At 48.6% G+C, this 20,547-nt stretch overlaps 1 protein-coding gene across 1 annotated transcript in view; it reads right to left on the reverse strand.

Moving 5' to 3' along the window:
* The window catches only part of ITGB5 (integrin subunit beta 5), a 57,893-nt gene that overhangs the window by 26,793 nt on the left and 10,553 nt on the right, over positions 1-20,547 (reverse strand). Inside the window, exons 3-8 of the mRNA XM_048309515.1 lie at positions 19,832-20,036; positions 15,086-15,335; positions 11,526-11,694; positions 5,438-5,599; positions 3,912-4,007; positions 2,789-2,878 (exon numbers count right to left, since the gene is read on the reverse strand). Of these exons, the coding sequence (XP_048165472.1) occupies positions 2,789-2,878; positions 3,912-4,007; positions 5,438-5,599; positions 11,526-11,694; positions 15,086-15,335; positions 19,832-20,036 (972 nt within the window). The remainder of the gene's footprint in view (positions 1-2,788; positions 2,879-3,911; positions 4,008-5,437; positions 5,600-11,525; positions 11,695-15,085; positions 15,336-19,831; positions 20,037-20,547) is intronic.

The raw sequence follows: 20,547 nt of genomic DNA on the forward strand, positions 1-20,547 counted from the left end.
GAACTGATTTTTATACCAGTGGTGTCCAAAAACGACAGTTTTTCAAAATGGAGCTTTTTGTACAAATATGCTTATTATCCAAAGCCAACTTCCAGCTCCATCCCTCTTCCCCTTGTCCCCAGCCCTCACCAAAGAGGCCAGATTAAGGAAAAGTCCTAAATCAGACCTCTTGCCGGTACATGTGATGACAAAAGCAGGGTTCACGTGCCAGCAAATGGCCAACACTTTTAGAAATGGACAGGAAATAAACGAGTTTTGGCTGGGTGAATCGAAACAGTCCTTGAGGAAAGAAAGGAACAATTTCCCATCTCTCTACTGTAACAGAGAAGCCGTTCATGGGGTAACAACTGGGACCATATGGAGCATCCATCGCCCGTGAGCTGAACACTGGGTGTGCCCGTAAGTCTATGGATACTGCTCTGCCCCAAATCATCCTGTAGAAATTAGCGGCCACACTGATAAGCTCTCCTGTCTTCTTTCCCAGAGTATCCCATCTGGGGCATGGCAGAAAACAGGACACCAGGCCAGGCCTCAGTATGACCTTGGACAGGCTCATCCTGTGTTCCTGCACAGACGCCAAATCCTCTTATTAGCCCTCTATAGTCATGCTGTTACCCTAAATGCAGTGCCATTATTGTCAGCCCCTTTGCACTGTTACACACCAGTGTCTTCTGACAGCACCACAGCCACCACGGAAGGCAACTGCTGCTGGCAACAAGAAACACTCCCAAGACCTGCCTGGATTTGGTTTAGGAATGTGCTTCTTAAACCAACATCCCATTTGCTCTCTTCAGTCCAAACCCAGCCCAGTGTCTGGGCATGGCCTCCTATGAGCTTTTCCATCTCCCAGGTATGTTGAGATTTGGGGGAAGGGCAGGGAGAAAGCAGTCCCTAATCTCTTTTGCTTCACACCTGGTGGGATGAGGGCAAGGGGACAGCATGCTGGGCAGAAGAAAAGGGAGATGGAAGATGAAGAGATGAGGAAAAGCAATCTTGAGCAAGTCTGGTGTGTGCATTGGTAGAGGGAAGCAGATGAGAGAGGACCAGAGCTGGACAAAACACTGAAGGGGAAAGACTGAGCCCATGCCCACAACACCAGCCAGTGCCAGGAGAGGACAGTCCCTGTTGCAGATGAAGGATTTCTCCATGCTCAGACTTTCCTTTACACAGGGAATAAAAAAAGGTTCACTCCCACTTGGGAAACAGAATTTTAGCTGTCTCCCTCAGTGAGAATTTCCTCCGTCACTTCAGGAAAAAAACAAAGCTACCAAGAGGAGACGGGCTGGGCGGGTGCCAGGTTTCCGGTGGCCCCAGGCTGACCGTGGCACAGGCGGGAGCTGTCAGCTCCTGGCAGCACTCCCAGGGGTCCCAGCCCATACCCACCACCCAGGCAAGAAACTAACCCCAGTCTCAGCAGTCGGTCATCCCACAGAGCTCATTCCATGGGGCACCTTGGTCTAAGCACCCAAGTGGTTTCCAGCCAGCTGTGCTGGAAAGCTCACAAGCAAAGAGAAGGAGGGAGCAGTGGGGCAGCCACAGGATTCCCAGTGGTTTTCATCAGCTTGTATTGATCTGCAAAGGCTTGAGGGGTAGTAAAATGGAGGCAGGGATGCATCTTACAGCTGCAAAAACAAGGGAAAGGAGGTTTCCATGTGATGGCACGTGCAAACTCAACGTGGAATAAACATTCACTTCTTTCTCCCCAGCCAAGCATCTCGGACACAAGAACCTCCTTCCTCAAGGGGACAAACTGGGACAACTGGGCTTTTGATTAGCAGTATCTCCTGGGCCTCATTAGCAGCATTAGCTGTTCATTGCCTTCCTGAGAGGGTGAAGCTTTGGGAAGCACTCTTCCCAAGAGCATAACCAAATGCTGCTTTAACTGCAGGGAGCTGGGGGAAGGAAAGAAGAAATTTACAGGTCATGCAAAGCACAGCACAATCCTACATGGACTCTGGATGTGTAAACTCCTCCAAAGCAGTCCTTATTGACTCCCTGCACTAATGAACACATAGTACCAAGAAGAGCTTGCAGCCATTGAAAGCTGTGTCCACAGGTCTCATGCATGAACAACCCTACCTGACCTGTTAAGGGGTCAGATCTCCAACCCAACACCCAACAATATCCTTGCAGGATCATGAAGACCTGACCCATAAGAATTTGGGGAGAAGTCAACACAAATGTTGACCCTAACTATCCTATGATCTTGCAATTTAGCTGTTTCGAATTGATCTGCTCCCTTGATCTCCATGGAGCTGGATGACATCAGGTCAGCAGTACCACCCCAGGTCCCTTGCTGTCCTCCTCACTGTGGCAGGGCAGGCTGCACTGGCAATGCCACACAGGCAGCTCCTTTGGGAGCGTGGTGATGCTCACAGGGTGCTGAAAACCACCGTGGGCTGCTCAGAGAGCAACACAAGGATGCGACCTTATCTGGACCTGGTCCCATCCTTGGGAGGCCTCTGAACATCAGATAACAAAGAAATAATCTATTTTACCTACTGGTAAGGGTGCTCTGAGAGAGACCTGTTTTAGGTGGGGGCTGTGTTTTGTGGGTAATTCTGCACATGAGAGACATGAGGTGAAATTTCTGCTCTTGGGTATCCATGCTTCTTCTCCTCCTCACACACCTTGTTTCCCTCCCCAGGGTGGACATCCCAGCTCCAGCAGAGTGGAGAGGAGTGGGAAGGGAGGTGGCCAAGCCGGGTGGAGCTCGCTGGGGGGAGCTGAGCTGGCCAAGTTCTTAGCACTCCTCACTTCAGCAGCTGTGGTATTAAAATGCACTTACATTGTAGGCTTTGACGATCAGCTCAATGATATTCTTGGAATCTTTGTGCAAAATCTCCACTGTTGTTCCAGGAATCAAAGTGGTAAAGTTCTTAAAAAAAAAAAAAAAAAAAGAAAAATTAAAATGTTGAGGTGCAGAGAGGAAAGCAGAAGATGAGGAGGGATTGACCCCATGCCAGGGACACAGGGCACACACACTGCCCCGTCACCCAGTGGTGTACATGGTATGGTTTGGCTCCCATTGATGTGGAGCTTTCAAAAGTAAAGCATTGCTAATGAGGCATGTCAAATATTAAACAAAGCTCGTGGCCATGGGACAGGGACAAACAGACCTGGCTCTGCTGCTGAAGGGGGCAAGACCCAGCTGCTGTGCGCTGCAGGGAGGGAGGGACAGCTGTCCCGACTTCCCTCACAACCCTGAGCATCCCCAGGAGAGGGGGTGGAGAATAAGCTCAGCCCTCCCCCTCCCCATGGGCGAACAGCAGCATCCAGACCATAGCAACATGGCTGCTTGTTGTTCCTGCTTGAGCCTCGAGGGCCTTGGCAGAGGTTCCCGAAAGCAACCCCGCCTGAACCACCAGCCCTGCATCCGCAGAGCAGCAAAAACCCCACAGCTCCAGACACAGGTTGGTCATTGTGCCTTGGGTCAGCTTTCCTTTTGGAGGGGTGAGCGGGAATGGCAGGACAGTTCAAATGGTGTGTGGCACATCAGGGCCCTGGACTCGGTGATGGAAAAACACAGCTGGGCAGGAACGCTGTGCATGATTAGGTAATGGGATTAAGTCACTGCAGAATGGGCCGAGCAGGTTTCTGCTCTCTGGCACGCTGCACGCTGGCAGCCGTCCGAACCTCCAGATTGACATGGAGTCTATTTTAGGTCTTCACATGCTCACTAACACATATATATCTGTTTGCTCTAAGAAGCTTTAGTGCTTTCTGCTGAAAGGGCTAGCAGGGCTGAGCCTTGCCTGCCTGCACTGGGCAGCCTGTGGCCGCATGCATGCACCCTTATCACTGCACACACGTTTACCACTGCATACACACGTTTGCAGCTGCCTCCACTCCCCAGGGCCTTAAGAGGTGTTTCAGTCTCCCCCCAGCCCAGGCAACTCAGCAGCACTTACCTTGTACAGGATGTAATGACTTTTTGTAACAGCGAAAATCAGGTGGATGTTGTTTTCAGCAAGTTTCTCCCCAAGAAGTGCCAGGGAAGGATAATCCTAAGGGGGGAAAAAGGGCAGAAAGACTGGTGGGTAACATGGAAACAAAGACTAATTTCATTGCTCTTCTCTTCCCAACAGCAAAATTCATTCCAGACGCATGGCGTGTTTTGTTGTGGGATGAAGTCCCTGATGTACCAGCACAATCCCAACTGAAATAGTAGAAATCTGTTAAATATTTCCAGAGCACTCTTCACTAGACTACATGACTGACAACACCATTAGCCACAGCAACACCCAAAACACTGGGTTTATTTCTTCCTCCTTCTACTTTGCCATCAGCAGATGCATATGTGCTAAATGGCTGCTACCTCGAGGGGTGCAAGGCAGGGAGATCTAGAACTGCAGAAGTGGAAATGTATCATTTTTTTCTCCCAAAGCAGAAACATCCATTGCGTGTTCTTTCTGCATACTGGGACCATAAAGAGATTACAATAAGCTCTTAATTCTGCAGATTTCCCAGGCAGAGAGGATGGCAGGGAGACACTGCTCTAGCAACAAAACAACGAACCAGCGCTCAGTTTCAAGAGACCCGCTTGAGTTTAAAACTCCTGCCTGCTTCTGAAGTGCTGTCCTTGGAAAAAAACATCTCATTTACTTGCAGACTGGAGGGCTGATTGAGAGCCTCTAAGATTCAAACATAGAAACACCAAGGCAGCATCCCCATGCCAGCTCCCCAGCATAAACTCCACATAACGGAGCCAGTTCAGGGACTGCTCCCTTACATATACATCCACTTGCAAGGATTGCACAGGGGGTTCCACTGCAGAGCCCAGCTTCTGGCCTTAACACAGCCACCCAGATTCCTCTCCCCTTACAAGGTGACATTCAGGAACAAAAATCATAATTAGCGTATGTGATCTGCTGAATAAAGCACCATTCTGCAGAAGGATGTGACAATGAGGTGGCAGGCAAGTGCTCATTCATCCCAGAAGTTTCCTCCCCTGAGTTAAATTTTTTAAAAGGGATGGTTTGCCTGTTTATTACTAAGACTCATGTTAGTGCTGTGCTCAAAGGCTGTGAATAAGAGGAGCATCCTGCTGTACTTGCTAGTGTAGCCACATCACGGTAGATACAGCCTCCTCAAGAAGAGGCTAACAGTCCTCTGGACATTTTAGAAAAGGGATTACATATTCTGTTTCCTCTACATTTGCAGGCAAAATGTAATGCTCTTCAGGACACCAAGTTACTTTTCCCTCCCTTGCAATGAGCCCTGAAGGAACTCACAAAGTCTCATTTTTGAACATCACAAGAGCATTCACTGTGGGGGAATGCCTAAGGGAACAGCAAATTTTATTTGCAAATTGGAGAAGCTGGATTAAACCAGGCACTGCATTTGCCAAAAGCTGCTGGAATGGGGGTTGGCTGGTCTCCAGAGAGGTCCATCAGCCCCCAAGGTCTCCAAGGGCTGGGCCCCGTGCCCCGCTCACCAGCTGGCTGGACGCGCTGTACTCGTTGGCTTCATTCAGGTGGCACTGGCCATCGTGGGGCTGCACCAGCCCCCCCAGCTTCCCATCCAGGGCTATGTGGGGCACATCGTCCGTGGTGAAGACCAGCAGATGAGACGCCTCCTTACGCCACCCGATCTTCTCCTGGGAGAAAGCAAACCCTGTGAGACAGCGGCCTGCCCCTGCCAAGCCCACGCTTCACCCCTCACCCTGCACATGGTCCCAGCCACGTGCCTGGCCAGCAGCAGACCCATTAGCATTAATTAGGAGAGTACCATGCTCCTGTCTACCCATCCCTGGTAAGCAAGCAAAATGTCAGGAGCCCATCCAGCATTTCCCAGCATCTCCTTCCAACACGCTTACTTTAAAAGGCATGAGGGGAGGTATGCGGACTGTCCACCAGACCTTCTCTACCCAGATCCAAGAGTAAGAATTTCAGCTGCTTTTACAGTCAAAGGAGATCTGCCAACTTCCTCCACACACATTTAATCTAACCTTGTTTCCTCAGCTCTGTGGAGCAGCCAAGGCAACAGCAAGAGCTGCAACATCCCCACTCAGCATTTTCATTACTGCCCACTCATAAACTGTTTCTGAGCTGTGATGGACAAAGCGAGGTCCCTGCCTGAGGGGACTGGCTTTGGTGCACCCACATTCATGCCCAGGCAGTCTGTCCTGATCCCCTTCTGCACACATCTCCTGGAAGCCGTGGTGCCTCTGTTATTTCATTGTACACCTCTACACATGCCCTGAACAGCTCCAGCCCCCTGCACCACAGCCCAGGAGGGCAGGGGTGCACACAGCCAGAGCAGAACAGGGACCTTTGGCACTGGGCACTAATCCTACACAACCCCTATGCACAGTGCTGCTCTAAGAAACTTCTGCCTATTTAAAAACAGGGTAGTGTCAAGACATGCTGTAGAGGTCCCGATGAAAGCACTGAGGTGTCAAGCACAGCACATGAAGTGTCCTCTGCACCCTCCTTGGTCCCTCTGTGCAAGGACCAGACATTATGGACTATCTTTGCATAAAGAGAGACACAGGAACAGATTTTTTTCAACTAAAGGGGTAAGATCTAGATTATAAACATTACCCTCCCATGGAGCTTCCCCAAGTTTTCATCAGCCCGAGAAGCAGATCTGTAATGGTGCCTGTAACAGCATACTGAAGCACTTCGTTGCAATGGAAGTGGAAGGAAACAGAGGTGCCCAAAGGAAATTTTTGCAAACCACACTGCTGCAGCAAACCTGCTCTGCTCAGTGGCTGCTCCTGCTGCCAGGTCACTGCCAAACTGGGTGGGCTGGGTTCTTGCTGCTGACCACGGCAGGGAGATCCTGCCATGGCACGGACTGGAGCCAGAAAGCTCCATTGCCTGGAGCTTCCCATTGAGCTGGTCACACTGCCCATCTGCCGGCAAAGACATGGCCCCACGCCTTCCCTGCCCACACACTTCCAGCATCCCCCTCCCTCCAGACCCTGGCTCAGAGCACCACCACACAAATCCTTAGGGAAAGCACAAGGGAAAAGCTAGTAGAAGGTCACTGATGGGAACATGGTGCAGATGGAGATACCCAACTCCTCCAGAGCTACTGCTCAGCTTATTTAGCAAAACCCAAACTCTGCCCTGTTTACAGGAAGGTGCTGGCCCTGCCTATGAAAAGCACTGGCGTGGGCAGGGCAGAGCAGGGCAGAGCAGGCAGAAGGGTGCAGAATCACGTCTGCCAGTGCAATTTTCACCTCCAAATGTGAGTCATAGCCCAAAGCCTGCTGATTTTTCCGATAAATATAATTCTTGCCTTGGGGACACTATTCCAGAGTAGATTCCTATTTCCTCCCTATTTCAGAAGGTTTCTTTAATGACGTTTTAAAGAACCCATGATGCATATAAGGCCATAGGAAGAAATCTTTGGCAACACACATCCTTTACCATGCACCGGCACGTTACAGTCCAGCTCAGGAAGCAATGAGGATTTTTTGCTCTGGGAAGCAGGATTCATTCCACTGAAGTTACCCCACTGGACAACAGGCTAAAACTTCATGCCAAAATGTAACTTCTTAAGATCTTAACTCAAAAGTGGTTACAGCTCTAATAATGCAAGAGGCAGTTTTCAGTCTACTTGGCCACCGGACAGAAGCCCATCCAGTTCACTTTTCTTTGAGTATCCAAACCTGATTTCTTTTTAAATTATTAAGGCCAAGAAACTCCCAAAGAGATCAGAAGGGTTAATCTCAGTTTCATTTCCTTAGAAATGTGCTGCAGACAAAGAAAAGGAGCTGCATTCAAGCAGCAGTTACACAGTCACTTCAGGGGTGCTGGTGCTAGTCACCTGCCTGCTAAGCCCACCTTTAAATCACAGGTTAAGCATTCCTTTGCAGACAAACTCTCCATGCCTCTGACACAATTTCCAACATCAACAACATCAAAACTGCTGTGGCCACTCAGTTCAGGAACTCACTCCCACAAAGCAATGAGCACCCACAGTTTCAGTGCCAATATCCAGGCACCAAAAGCATGTGACGACACCTCAGAGCATGGAACCAGGTGCCTTGGATGGCCTGGCTGAGCCAATGTTGATCCCACACCAAAAAAGCTTTAGACCTACAAAAAAAGCCCCCCAAGGAGGCTGGCATGCCAAGGAGCATCTCACACTGCCTCTGCCAGCAGCTTCCAGGCACTGGAAAATACAGCTCTTCAGCATGGAGTTTCCACTGAGAAACCCAGAGCAGCACTCTGCTCCGCTTAAAGCAAATAACCAAGGAAAAATTCATTTATTTTTATTGGACTGGGATTGTTGAACAAAAAACCCTGCACTGATGCCTACCTCCTCATCTGGTTTTTGATCCATATGGGTAAGAAGGATTTTTAAAGCAGAGGTGGGACTGGACCCAAAGCAGAGAGTAACATGTTTCCACAGGGAAACCGGGCATGCAACGGATCCTGCCCCTACTCCCACAACCAGCTGCAGTTGCCTTCTGTATCCCGAAAAAACAGCTTCTCACTCCATACACCCAACATTGGCTGGCAAAACTGCCACAGCTGCCTCAGCACAGCTCTCCAAATACTATTGAAAAGGCTGCAAAGCTTGTATTTCCATGCCTGAATAAATATCTACATTTATACTTTGGGCACTGAATAAAATCCATTCAATTGCCAACACTCGGTTGCCAGGAGCCCCCCCGGATTCATCAGTTTGTCAAAAACCTCACCAGTTTCTCACATGCAGACCTTTTTGGAAGCAAGAAACAGATACAGGTGCAAGGCAAGTATGCCTTAGGGATCAAAAGCCAAAACCTCCTTCACTTGGTACTGCTCTGAAAGGCACCCCAGTGTCTCCCAGATGCCTTGGCTATCTCCACATACCAGTGTCTAGCAAGCACCAATCAAAACCATTCCAAAAGATGCTTTATTTTCCAATCTAGCATTATCTCCTCGCTGCATCTTAGCATGTAAGATCTGAAACTTACACATGCCACTGAGCCATATGAGGCTTGCACTTAGAGAATGGCAAAAAACCAAAACACTGCAAATGGAAAATGTAATTATGGAAGGCTGATTAATATTCCTGGCTTACTATTTTAGCATCAGAATAAAGGCTTGTTGTCTCCGGCTCTTTCATTGCCTCCAGAATAACATTTACCATATCTTTATCTTTCAGAAAGGAGCCAAACTCTGGGCCTGCTCCTCAGTCTGTATTAGCTGTACAAAGTTTCTCCACTCCTTGGGTTGAAAAGCAGGCCAAAAAAATGACTCGAGTGCTACAGAGCCCGTAGGCAGCTCATGCAGCAGAAATGCTTGCTATGCATTACAGTGTAAAAGCACCTAGTCAATGCACGAGGTGCTGTTTCTGACACCTCAGAAGGGGAGAAGAAGACCTTGTTTAGACACCATGGCTTGGAGACAGCGAGGCTCTGCTATGCCATGACCAGCTCTCCCAGGGACAACATCCTTGATGCTCAGCACAAAGTACTTCATGGGCAACACACTACATGTCCCCAAGGCAGGGGACTTTCAAAGGTGATAACTATCCTGGAAAAAGCTGGAGCATGCCAGTGAGATGCAACGGGGTACCACAGCAGTGATGAGGAAACCCACCTCAGAAGTCATCAAGGTACCTATATGCTGCTCTCCTTGCATGGGGGGGAATAGTTCCTGAGTTAACAGAAACTACTCTCTGTTTCTGGGGGTTTCATCCCCATGATACTCCATTAGACACTGCAGGATGCAAAACTCCATGCAAAGAACATCCTCATCAGCAAGCTGCACTTCACTGCCACCCCAGATGTCTGCATCCCTCACCCATCTCAGTGGTGTTGAGCCTCACCACAACCCACAGCCGCCAACCAGTCTGGGCCATCACTTGGGGACCACAAGGGAAATTAAGCAGTAAGTTCCTATTTTGGCTATGGGACCAAACATCCTAATGTCAATCAGCTGACCTGAAATCCTGGCTTTTTTAACTCAGTCTTTGCTGCTCATGGCTATGATCAGAGGCAGCTGCTCTGGGACTGCCAAGGCAGCACAAGTCACGGTACAGCCGGTTCTCCTGCTTTGCACGCGAGTCCCATGGACTTCCTTTCCCCCACCCAAGCTCCAGTAATTAATTAACTGCTGTGGCTGCAGAAATTCGCTGTCATGACCTGCCACATCATGCCAACAGTCATGCATGTGCACATGGTCACCTTTGCTCACCCTTCCTAGAGGGTGCTCATTCCTGAATTTAGATGGTATCAGCATCTAAATTAATCTTCTAAATTTACAAGGGACCAGGTTGTGCATTCAAGAAGCACAGTTAAAGATTTTGGTCCTTACAACAGTCTGAGACTGGCACAAATATACAGGAAATACCTTGCAGGTCTCCTGCCTTCCACCAACACTTCAGAAATGAGCCCTTGTGATACACACTGCACCATAGGGGAATATTGTCCTGTTTTTGCAATAACATGGTGGAAGGGACTGCAAAAACCCATATGGTGAATGGCACAACTGAGTCACCATCCTGAGCCATCCCTGCTCTAACCATGGGAGCCACCTCTCCAAAACTGAGAAGCACTTTATACCCAGACAATTACTGGGAGCAGCACTGTAGTTGTGCCAACAACAATATCCGTGGGAAGATGACTGTTGGGTGGCATCAGATCCAATGGGGCAGGTTCAGCCCTGCCAAGACCATGAAAGCACAGCGAAGCCAGCCCAGGCAAGGAAAGATCTGGTTTTCCACATGCCTGCATCCCATCACTCCCACAGACCATGCCTATCTCCCAGCTCCCATAATTCAGACCCAGAAGAAAACATGCCCAACCAAAAGGATTTTCAGCAAGGCTGAAGCAAAGCCAACTGCAGCAATAGGGGAAAGAGCAAACGGAGCCTTTCCTGGTGAGCAGGGAAGCTCAGACTCATGTCAGAGTGGAGCAAACACTTTAATTCATGACAAACTGGTGCAACCCAACTACTTGCTCCAGAAAGATCTTCAGGCAAGCATCTCCAACAACCCTAAGGACATGGTTAACATGGCACCAAGCTAATGAACTCTGCTCCAGTTCTGCTGACAAAGAGGGAGAGCAGGCTATCAGCACCCAGAGGTGAGATCATCCCCACACACACAAAGAAGGAAAGTATGAGCAGTAGGAACCAGCTCCAAGCCTCAACATGGGTCAAAGGCTGCAGGATGTGTTTGACACAGCCTTGAGAAACACAGTGAGCTGACGTGCAGTGCTGCTGCACATAAGTGGATGTGAATCTTAAAGGATTCTGTCCCAGGTGCTCAGCACCATAAGTCTAACTGTGTAATGAAATCTCAGCCCTAAATTTGCATTTGCAAAAGCTCCAATTTTATCCCTTTAAACTAGATAAAGCATTAACCTTTTTTCCTTTGCCTGTTTATCTACAAAAGCACATGAAAACAAAAGCCTCTACTTTTCAAAGCATTTTTCAGTTTCTCCAAGAAAAATTTAGTAGTTACTTCCAAGAAATGGCAAACTGAAGCTTTGCCTTGGCTCAAGAACAGAGCAGAAGAAACCCCCTCCTCCTCCTCTTTGGCTTTGTTTTAAACCCCCAGAAATCAGAGCAGCTCACCTTGCACACAGCAGCCTGCAAAATGGCATCGAAGCCGCCCTCTGGAGCATCTCGGTTGCGGGAAACTTTCTGTTTCTGGACTTCTTCGTTGAAACGGTCAACTTTATCCGTCAGGGACAGGAGGTGGCGGAAGCCAAAGGATGGGACACAGCTGGGGAACAGCTTGTAGCTGCAGGAAGAACAGAGGAGTGGTCAGCTGGGAGGAACCACACCCGCAGCCAAGAGCTGCAGAAACTCACGGCTCTACCCGGTTGGTCTTCGAAATTCTGTTCAGAGGGTTGAAATATTTTCACAATGCTTCGTATTTTGGACACTTCAATTTCTGGCTATTTCTCTGCAAAACCCTACAGCAGAGCCTGTGGTTTTTTGTTTCCCCTCAGGGGCTTTCAGAAGCCGAAGTTTCCAGAGATCCCACCAGGACTGAACATCTCTTTCCAAACACGGTGTGAGTGGAGACACCGAGCACCAGCACACCCTGGGCCACGCAGCTCTGCAGTTTCAGCACTCATAAAGTGGTTTTCACACTGGGAATCTGCAGCCAGTGATGTGATCCACTGATAGAGAGGCTGCATTTTGGCAGATCCACCCTTCCCAGCAGCCCAGGAGGGCCATGGGAGCCATGTCCCACACCTGCAGAACCAGTGGGCTAGTGTCAAAGGGCAGGAGCATCCCTGCCAAGACCTACCTTTCCCCTCTTCTGCAGTATGGATTTTCACTGTGTCATCCCATTTTCTTGCCCGTACGAGCCACCCTACACCCACTGCACATCACCAGGCACCTGGCAACTGCCCAGTATGAGATGCAGTAATAATCCACACCAGCTCATGCTTCTTCCCACTCTCCCTGCAAGCTGGTGAGCAAATACCATCTCTGCTTCCCAGGATGCCACCAGAGCAGAAAGGTAGGAGGGGCACCCTAAGGCAGAGAAATGTTTTGGCAGGTTACCAGGAAACCTTTTTTTTTCCATACAAAACCATGAGAAGGCAGTTTTGGTGCTCACCTGGAGAGCTCAGCAGAGCAGCTCCTGTGGCGTGGGAAATCAGTGAGTGTGTGCAGGGGAGAGGGACGGGAAGGGTTAAGAAGAACTGTGTTTAAAAAGGAGTTGGCCTGGCACTAATTCACTCTTATCTTCAAACATATAACCCAGAGTACAATTAAAAGCCTCTGCTGACACAACCCTCTATGGGTAAGTTGCAAGAGGCTTTTTACACAAAAGAGTATTCAGGAGTCACCATCACTGAGAACGCAAACCCCTCACAAGGAACCCCAGACCAGGGATTTCCATCCATGCAGCCACACACACACCTAACCACGGGGCAGGTCTCACTGCCCTGGGCTTGGCTGGCAATTAGAACCATCCCTTTTGATCCATGATCCATGTCCAGACTTGCAGCCTGCTCGCACCCAGGAAAAGGCAAGGAGTTTGATGTGCCTGAAACCCCTGCACTGCAGGGTCTCAGCAAGCTGCCCTTAGCCCATCAGGATGCCCAGTCAGGAGCAGGGGTGATGGAGGAGACACAAGGGAAACAGGGCTGCACCCCACCCAGACCTGCAAGTCAGTCACTGCCACAAGGAAGAGAAGGGGAGAGTCTGGACCAGGGGCAAAAACCATCCACTGCAGCTCATGTTTACTTCCAGCTTTTCTTAGATGGTTTGTTTTGACACCAGAAATAGCTGCAAACAAAACCACGCCTGACAACCCACCTCACTGCACCAGTGAGCCACATGGCAGCAGCCAGAGCCCCCTCTCAGAGCAGGCTGGGGAAGGAGATTCCACCAGAGAGCAGGGAGCTAGCATCCCTGGTTTGCTTGAAGAGGAGACCCATGGTAACTGGAAGGGAGCACCTACCAAATGAGCTGCCATGGGCAATCCTTCCTAAATTTTTTCCCAAGAGCAGGCTGGCTTAAGGTAACCCATAGAAAGAAAGCAACCACCTGGGTAAAGCCAAAAGAACAGGCAGATAGCCTGATCATGGTGGGAAAAGCTGAGGTGACAGCTCTGGATGTTCTTGATAAAAGGTCATCACAAGTTTCAGGTATGCCTTGTTGCTGAGTAGTCCAGTTCCATCCTCTCCTACTTTTGCATCCATCTTCTCCTGCACGTTTCACTCTGTTTCACTTGGCCAAAGCCATGTCACTCCAATTAAATCACACCCCAGCCAAACAAATTTTCCAAGATTTCTCCAGCTGGAGCCTGTCCCCAGCCTAAGGGTAACACAAGCGGGTGTCAAGAGACTGAGGATGACAGAGATGAGTGAGAGGACCCTTCAGAGGCTATGCCAAATTTCTGGGAGAAGCACTATGAAGAGTGTGGTGTGCAATGCCATTGTGGCAGAGCCACTTTCCTGGCTCAGTGTGGTCACTTTCACCTCATGATTAAAACAAGAGTTTTCAGTGTCAAAATTTATGTGACTTTCCACTCTGGACAGAACTGGTGAAAAGAGAATTCAGATAATTTTTGTCTGGTCAGCATGCAATGTGCAGTGAGATGCCAGTGCTTGGTCAGTGCCAAAAGCTGGCCTAGAAACTCACAGCTGATGCAAGCTCTTTTTATCTGCCTCTCATACTTAGAGCATGCACAGAGCTTGGCATCCATGCACGAGGTGATGTTACACTGTAAGTATCCACAAATGGCTCAAATAAAAGGGTTATCCTCACTGCCCTTACATGACTAGGAAGCATCCACTGATGGATGAGGTGAAGATGGGGACAACAAAGGTGTCAGTGGTGACACTCTCCCAGGGGGGCACTTGCTGCTGTATCCATCCTTTAATTCCAACATCCAAACCTGTCTGAGCCTGGACACTCTTCCCTACATCCAATTTCACTCTGGCAAAATCCTCAATTCAATGTACTTGATCCCAACCCTGGTGTTTAAAAGGCAAACAAAAAGATTCTTGCAAAGACACAAGCAAACAAAAAAAAGGAAATAAAGGGATCAAGGCTCTGATATCACCACAAAGTAAACCACATCATTTGTGTCTTTTGTAACTGTCAGTTTGCCTTCCTTCCACAGCAATAAAGATGAAAAAACCTGCCTGCCACCTTCAAAACACTCTACAAGAACTGATTAATCAGCACAATAGGCCACCACAAATCTCAGTTCCTCCAAATACTTTTGTTGAGAAGGATTTACATTGCCTTGGTCTCCTTATCTGTAAAATGCAGACAAAAAGCTTAATTGGTTTACTCAACGCCAAACTATGACTCAGAGCTAGGATCAGAAATCAGGAATTTCTGGCTCTGGCTCCTTTTCCTCAAAGACTGTAAAAAAGTCTGCTATGCCTGCATCCTTTTCAGGTACTTCAAAATAGCTTCAGGCTCCCTGGTACAACAGTTTCCCATGTCTAGATGCACAGATCTCCCAACAGCCACAGCAAAATTAGAAGCTGTCCTATTCTGAATTGCTCAAGTATCAAAGCGACAGCCATGGCATCATCATTCCCAAAAGCCAGGGCTGAGGTGTGGTGCATTATTAAAAGCAAAAGGGCACACGAAGACTGCAGCCAGCCTCTGTGCAAACACAGGGCTTGCCCCTTCAGGGTGCACCCACCACTTACCCAATGCAGGGATTGTTTTGGTATCTTGGTGCTGTGTAGGAGAAAGGAGAAATGTTCTTGTCCACGAAAGAGCCAAACCCCAGGCGGAAATTGCTCGTGAGCTTTCGCATCTCTTCAGCCAGCTTGGTCCCCAGATTGCGGATATTGTCCAGGTCGTCGTTCATGGACAGCGAGAGATCCATCAGGTAGTAGAGGTCCACGGGATAGTCCTCCACCTGCCGCACCTGAACTCGGAACGAGGTCTGGTCACCTGCACACACACACAAGGGTTGAGCACGGTGAAAAGGAAACTCCCAGCACACATACAAATCCAGACTGCATGCTGCTTTTTTCACTTTTCAAAAGAAGAGGGTGAGGGGAATAAGCTTTTCCAAATACACCCCTTAGGAGACAAACAGGAAAACAGGTATTGACTTTGGGTCCTCTAAGCTATGCAGTGTACTGGCTGGCAAGAAAAAGACATGGAGTGCATGTCTCTGTTTAGCTCTTTGGAGGTGTGGGAAAGGGTCTCTCCATCTCATCTTAGAGAACATCTAAGGGAGGGACACATGAGAAACACTGTTGCCCTGGGCTGTGTGCAGTCCAGGGATGTTTTCCTAGAAAACTGGAAAGAAAAGCAGAGTGAACCTTAAATGGATATTTCATGGACTACTGAAACACTGCCCACACTTACTTGGGTACATTCTCAAAGCAAACCAGGAGCAGTCCAAGAAGTCCTGCACAAAAGAGAGGAGGTGGAGTAGGAGAAGGAAGAGGATCAAGAGAAAAGAGCCAGCACAAGGTGAATGCAAGATGTCCTCTGAGCTGTGCAGGGAAGTCAAGGTGAAGCAGACACAGAAGAAACATCTTTGAAAAGGAGCTCCCCCCAAAAAAAAGAGCTGGAGAAATCAGGGCAAAAGGGAAGTGAACTGGGAAAAGAAAGTTGTTAGGGTCACCCAGGGAAGCACTGAGGCAGAGGTAAAACTTCCTGAAGTGAAGAACACAAGGGAAGGAGCTGACAGGGCTGAGTCACAGGCTGTGCAGATGTGAAGAGAAGCAGAGGAAAGTCTGTCTCTGACCTTCCCCTTTGCCAGACTGATTCACTAGAAATCTGGAAGGGGTGCCAGGGAAGGCCACCACAGGCAATGCCTATGCCTCAAAAAAGCTGAAGTGGCTTCAAAGTGAACTTATCAACTTCATACCAGATGGACCTCAGTGGAGCCAGACAGCAGGTAGCAAAAGCTTGCCTTTCGCTTTGCTAAGGGAGGGTCTAAATAAAACCCCAAACCCCAACCTCACAAGCCAGGCTGGTTTGGAGATCCCATGTTCCCAGCTGCCACCTTGGCCCCTTTTCCTGTTCAGTGGGGTCTCAGCCCCAGGGAATTGGATCCTTTCAAAACCAAGATCCCACTGCTGCCCTCTCCAAGCCCTTCATGGCTAAGGCTGAACTTGGGGCAGTGGCAGGTTCTGCAAAACACTTGTGGCTTCCCCTCTTCTTCCCCAGAAATGAAACTCACATTTTTTACTATTGTGAAAACATTTCCCTAACCATTTTGTTGTTCTCCTCCTTGTGCACAGCAGCACAGCTGCTCCCACTTACTTCCAGCCCAGCAGCAACAGCATCCCAAAACTGCCATGCTGGCATTGCACAGCACAATGCCTGGCACCTGGGGTAGGCTGCACCGAGCTAGGACTCCTCAAACAACACCCTCCTTCCCTTTACGCATTTCCCTACAGCCTGCTACAACCCCACCTGGAAAAGGCAGGGCTGCAGGAGGCACCCTGGGCAAACATGCACATGTAGATACTGCCCAGCTGTAGGAAGCAGGAAGCTCATGCCATAAATATTCCTCCTTATTCTCCCCAGCTTTCTTGCCCAGCAGGAGTTGGACCTTACCAGCACAGAGCTGGGATGTGGAGTGCAGCAGGTGCTCCAGGTGGGCCTCACATTGTACCTGGCATGCATTTTAGGGAGGAACAAAGAACATAACTCATGTACCACAAAACCTGTTAGCACTGATTGAGGGTAAAAGACTGTGATTGCAAGCTTGACTTAAATTCAGTGCTGCAAAAATATGTTTAAGTCTGGGCAAATTCATTCCCATGCCCCTGTTTTTCATTCCTACCTATTTTTCCCACTGGAAAAGGGGATGTGTCCTCTGTATTTGCAATATTTTCATGTCCAAAACACTGTTCTTCCTGCCAGAGAGGGTATTTGGAATGCTGTGATCAAACGTGCTTCTCTTAATAATTACGAATTTATTAGTCCCTGAGAAGCACCAAAACCAACAGGATCCTGTGGTTGGTTCTTCTTTCATTCCTAACTGCACAAACCAATTATGTCAGAGAAAATATCACGTATGTATGTAGATGTAAGTGCAAAAGAATTTATTATTCTCTGTGGACAGTATTACTCTCACACTTCTAGGGATAATCCAGCCCCCTCCTTCCTCATGTACTGTCGCCACCATCCCCTCCTTAGAGCTTTTACTGAGAAGTTTTAAAACCAGGGCTTAGTTCAGAAATTTTTCTTGGATACTATCATACAGAGGCAGTGCAGAAACTAGGAAAATTGATTTTGGTCAATTTAAGAACATAAACTCGACAATCGTGCTTATCCAGCTTATTCCTGCTTGGTAAGGCTTATGGCTTGATGGGCAACACAGCTTGCATCTATTCATTTTTTAAGTCCTTTTACACTGTTTCTATTTAATTTAACTAGGACACACTGCTTTACAGCTGGACTCAAGATTAAAAAGCAATATTATAAAAACTAAATGCTCAATCCAAAAGCTACCCGATAAGGACATTGATTTAAGGCATTTGGAGTTTAGCTGAGGACACAGATTTGGGGATGTGACTTCTGCCACAGGATGATGAGATCAAACTGCCTGGGTGGCAACAGCAAACAATTGACAATCCACTCCCTTCTGCTTCTGCTTAGCGGTCTAAGAATAAAAGATCACCATTGCCACAGACCGCTGCATGAATTCATCTTTGAAATAGTACACCCCTCATGCCCAAAATTAAATCAACATTGTCTCCTTTTTGTCTTGGGTTCACAGGGTGAAACCCATTCTCCCAAGCTCAAGGATTAATAGATAATTTAAACTGGGGCTGCTAATACAAGGGTTTAGGAAGTCATCAGCCCAGAGGTGAAGTGCTGCCCAACATCAAAAAGAGAGCAAAAATGGGAGATATTATTACAAACATCTAGGTTTGTCCCTCCTCCTGCAATGACTCTGATGCTCTGCAAGAGGAGCACAGGGAGGGGAGTTCACTGGCTCAGCATGGGAATTGCTGCAGGGGTCCTCAGGGTGATTCCTGCAGCTCACCCCAGACCTGGAGGGCTTCTCCATCATGAAGAACTGAGGATAGCCGTGAGCGTGGTCCCTGCAGGGGTGGGCAGAAGCAGCACACCAGCCCTGTGCAGCCCAGGGTATCCAAGAGCACAGACCCCAGGAAGCCACAGGGAGATGGATCCCCACACCCTGCCACCAGTTAGAGTGGTGAACACTGGATGGGTAAAACTGCCAGGGATCAGGAAAGCGGAATTCGCTGAGCACTGGGCACTGCGTGTGGAGGTGGAGGTACAGGAGGTGAGACGTGGAAGCTGAGCCAGCCCTTTCTGTCAGGAATTGCCTCAAGAAACAGCAGTAATAACAACTCCCTTTTGCTCCCTTTTCAACACAACATTCAGTGGCAGAATCCACGCATCCAGACGCACATACAGTGGTGACTGCTCTCAGGTATCTGATTTTAAGGCTTTGAAGCAAATTTTTTTTGGATTTGAGGGTCTGACCAATGACATCTAAGGAAGTTAGTTGAGAAACATGACAACTTCTAATTTACACAGCTAAAACAAAAACCTCTGCAGCAACTGGTAGGCTCTGGGAGAGCACTGGTAGCATGAACACCAGCTCAAACCCCTGTTTTTCTTGGGCAAAACATCAATATTTCACTTTTCTGTATGCTCGTGAGAGCTGTCACAAAACTGTAAGCCTTAGAAACCCACACCAATAGTTTATAATGAATCAAGCTTTTATATTTGCTTCTTATCTTTGCAATAAAGAGCTTTTTTTCCCCTCTTCAGAAATGTCAGCTGCCAAATTTTTGCAAGAATTCTAAACCCACATTAAAGCCTCCCCCCACCATGCAAAAACTTTTGATAACAAGCATGCTCGCATGGCTCAGATGAGCCGTTCCCTTCTAATTTTTAATTAAAAGGAAGAGATTGAAGAAAAGTGATGGCTCAGGAGAATGAAAGAGGGACCTGGCTACAGTCCAAGGCCTGAGTCACAAGTTCAAATCTCCATCTTCTGCCTTGATCCCATAGCTCTTTTGCATACCGACAGAAAACAGATATGTGGGTTTGTTTCCAATTTATAGAAGGAACTGTCTCAGTTTCGAGTCATGCCCTGGCTGCTTAGTAGAGGAACCAAAGTTATTTTAACTCCTTCCATGCAGTGATTCCATTTTTAAGCTGAGCAGGTTCCTTTTAAACATATGTAACTGTTAAGACCATTATTGGTAGCAGTTGTGGGTGGGCTTTGACTGACTTTGCCCAACAGCAGTGTCCTCTCACAGAGGACATGTGCCCCAGCCCCAAACCTGTTTGTGATGCACCACCGAAGGTCACAGGTATGGAAGGGGCCAGCAGTCACCTGCTTTAGTGGGCTACAAGGCCACGAGCTACAATGTGCTCTTGGCATGTGCTGGCCACCTTTTCTCCCTGCCCCCACACCCCATGGAGCCCTGGGGACTCACCAGGGCGAAGATTCAAGGCGACCTTCTGAGGCGTGATCTGCGTGACATCCAGGTGGCTCTGGCCAGAGCCCTTGCTGCTCAGAGGGACATTCCTCACCACGCTGATGCTGCTGCTGGGGTTCTCGATGGCTCCGGCACAGCCGTTTGCAATCAGGTTCTGCAGGAAGTCGCACCGGGATGTGATGGACTTTGTGCTGCCGAAATCCTGGGGGTGAAGAACGGACAAAAAGGAAGTGGAGGGGAATACATCAATCCCACAGCAGGGGCTTTGCTTTGACATGCTGGTACCTAACAACTAGGAGATGGCAAGGAGAAGCTGGTGTCCTTTGGGATGACTGTACTTGGAAGGAGCCTGCACTGAGCCTTGAGCCTTTCAAAGGGATTGACCAAAAAAGGAAATTCTACGAGGATCTGAACACTGAATTTGCTCGCAGAGCACTGAAACAGAAAGCTAAGCCTATGTTTTCAGCCCAGCCCCAGAAGCTGCACCTGTTCCCAGCCCTGGCCACAAGAGAGCAAGGCAAAGCACTTGGTTTGCTGCGGGGACAGCCCACTGCCTTCCCTATTATTTTATGCACATACGTTGCCTCAAAGGAGCTTTGCAAAAGACAGAAGAAAGGACAAGGAGGTGGCACTGAGGGAAGCAGGACAAACCCACCAACCCAGAGAGGGCCAAGTAAAGATGTGAAGCTGAAGACAGGCTGGGTGGCTCCAGG

The sequence above is a fragment of the Corvus hawaiiensis genome, chromosome 7 (genome assembly GCF_020740725.1).
Source record: "Corvus hawaiiensis isolate bCorHaw1 chromosome 7, bCorHaw1.pri.cur, whole genome shotgun sequence".
Taxonomy (NCBI): Eukaryota; Metazoa; Chordata; class Aves; order Passeriformes; family Corvidae; genus Corvus; species Corvus hawaiiensis.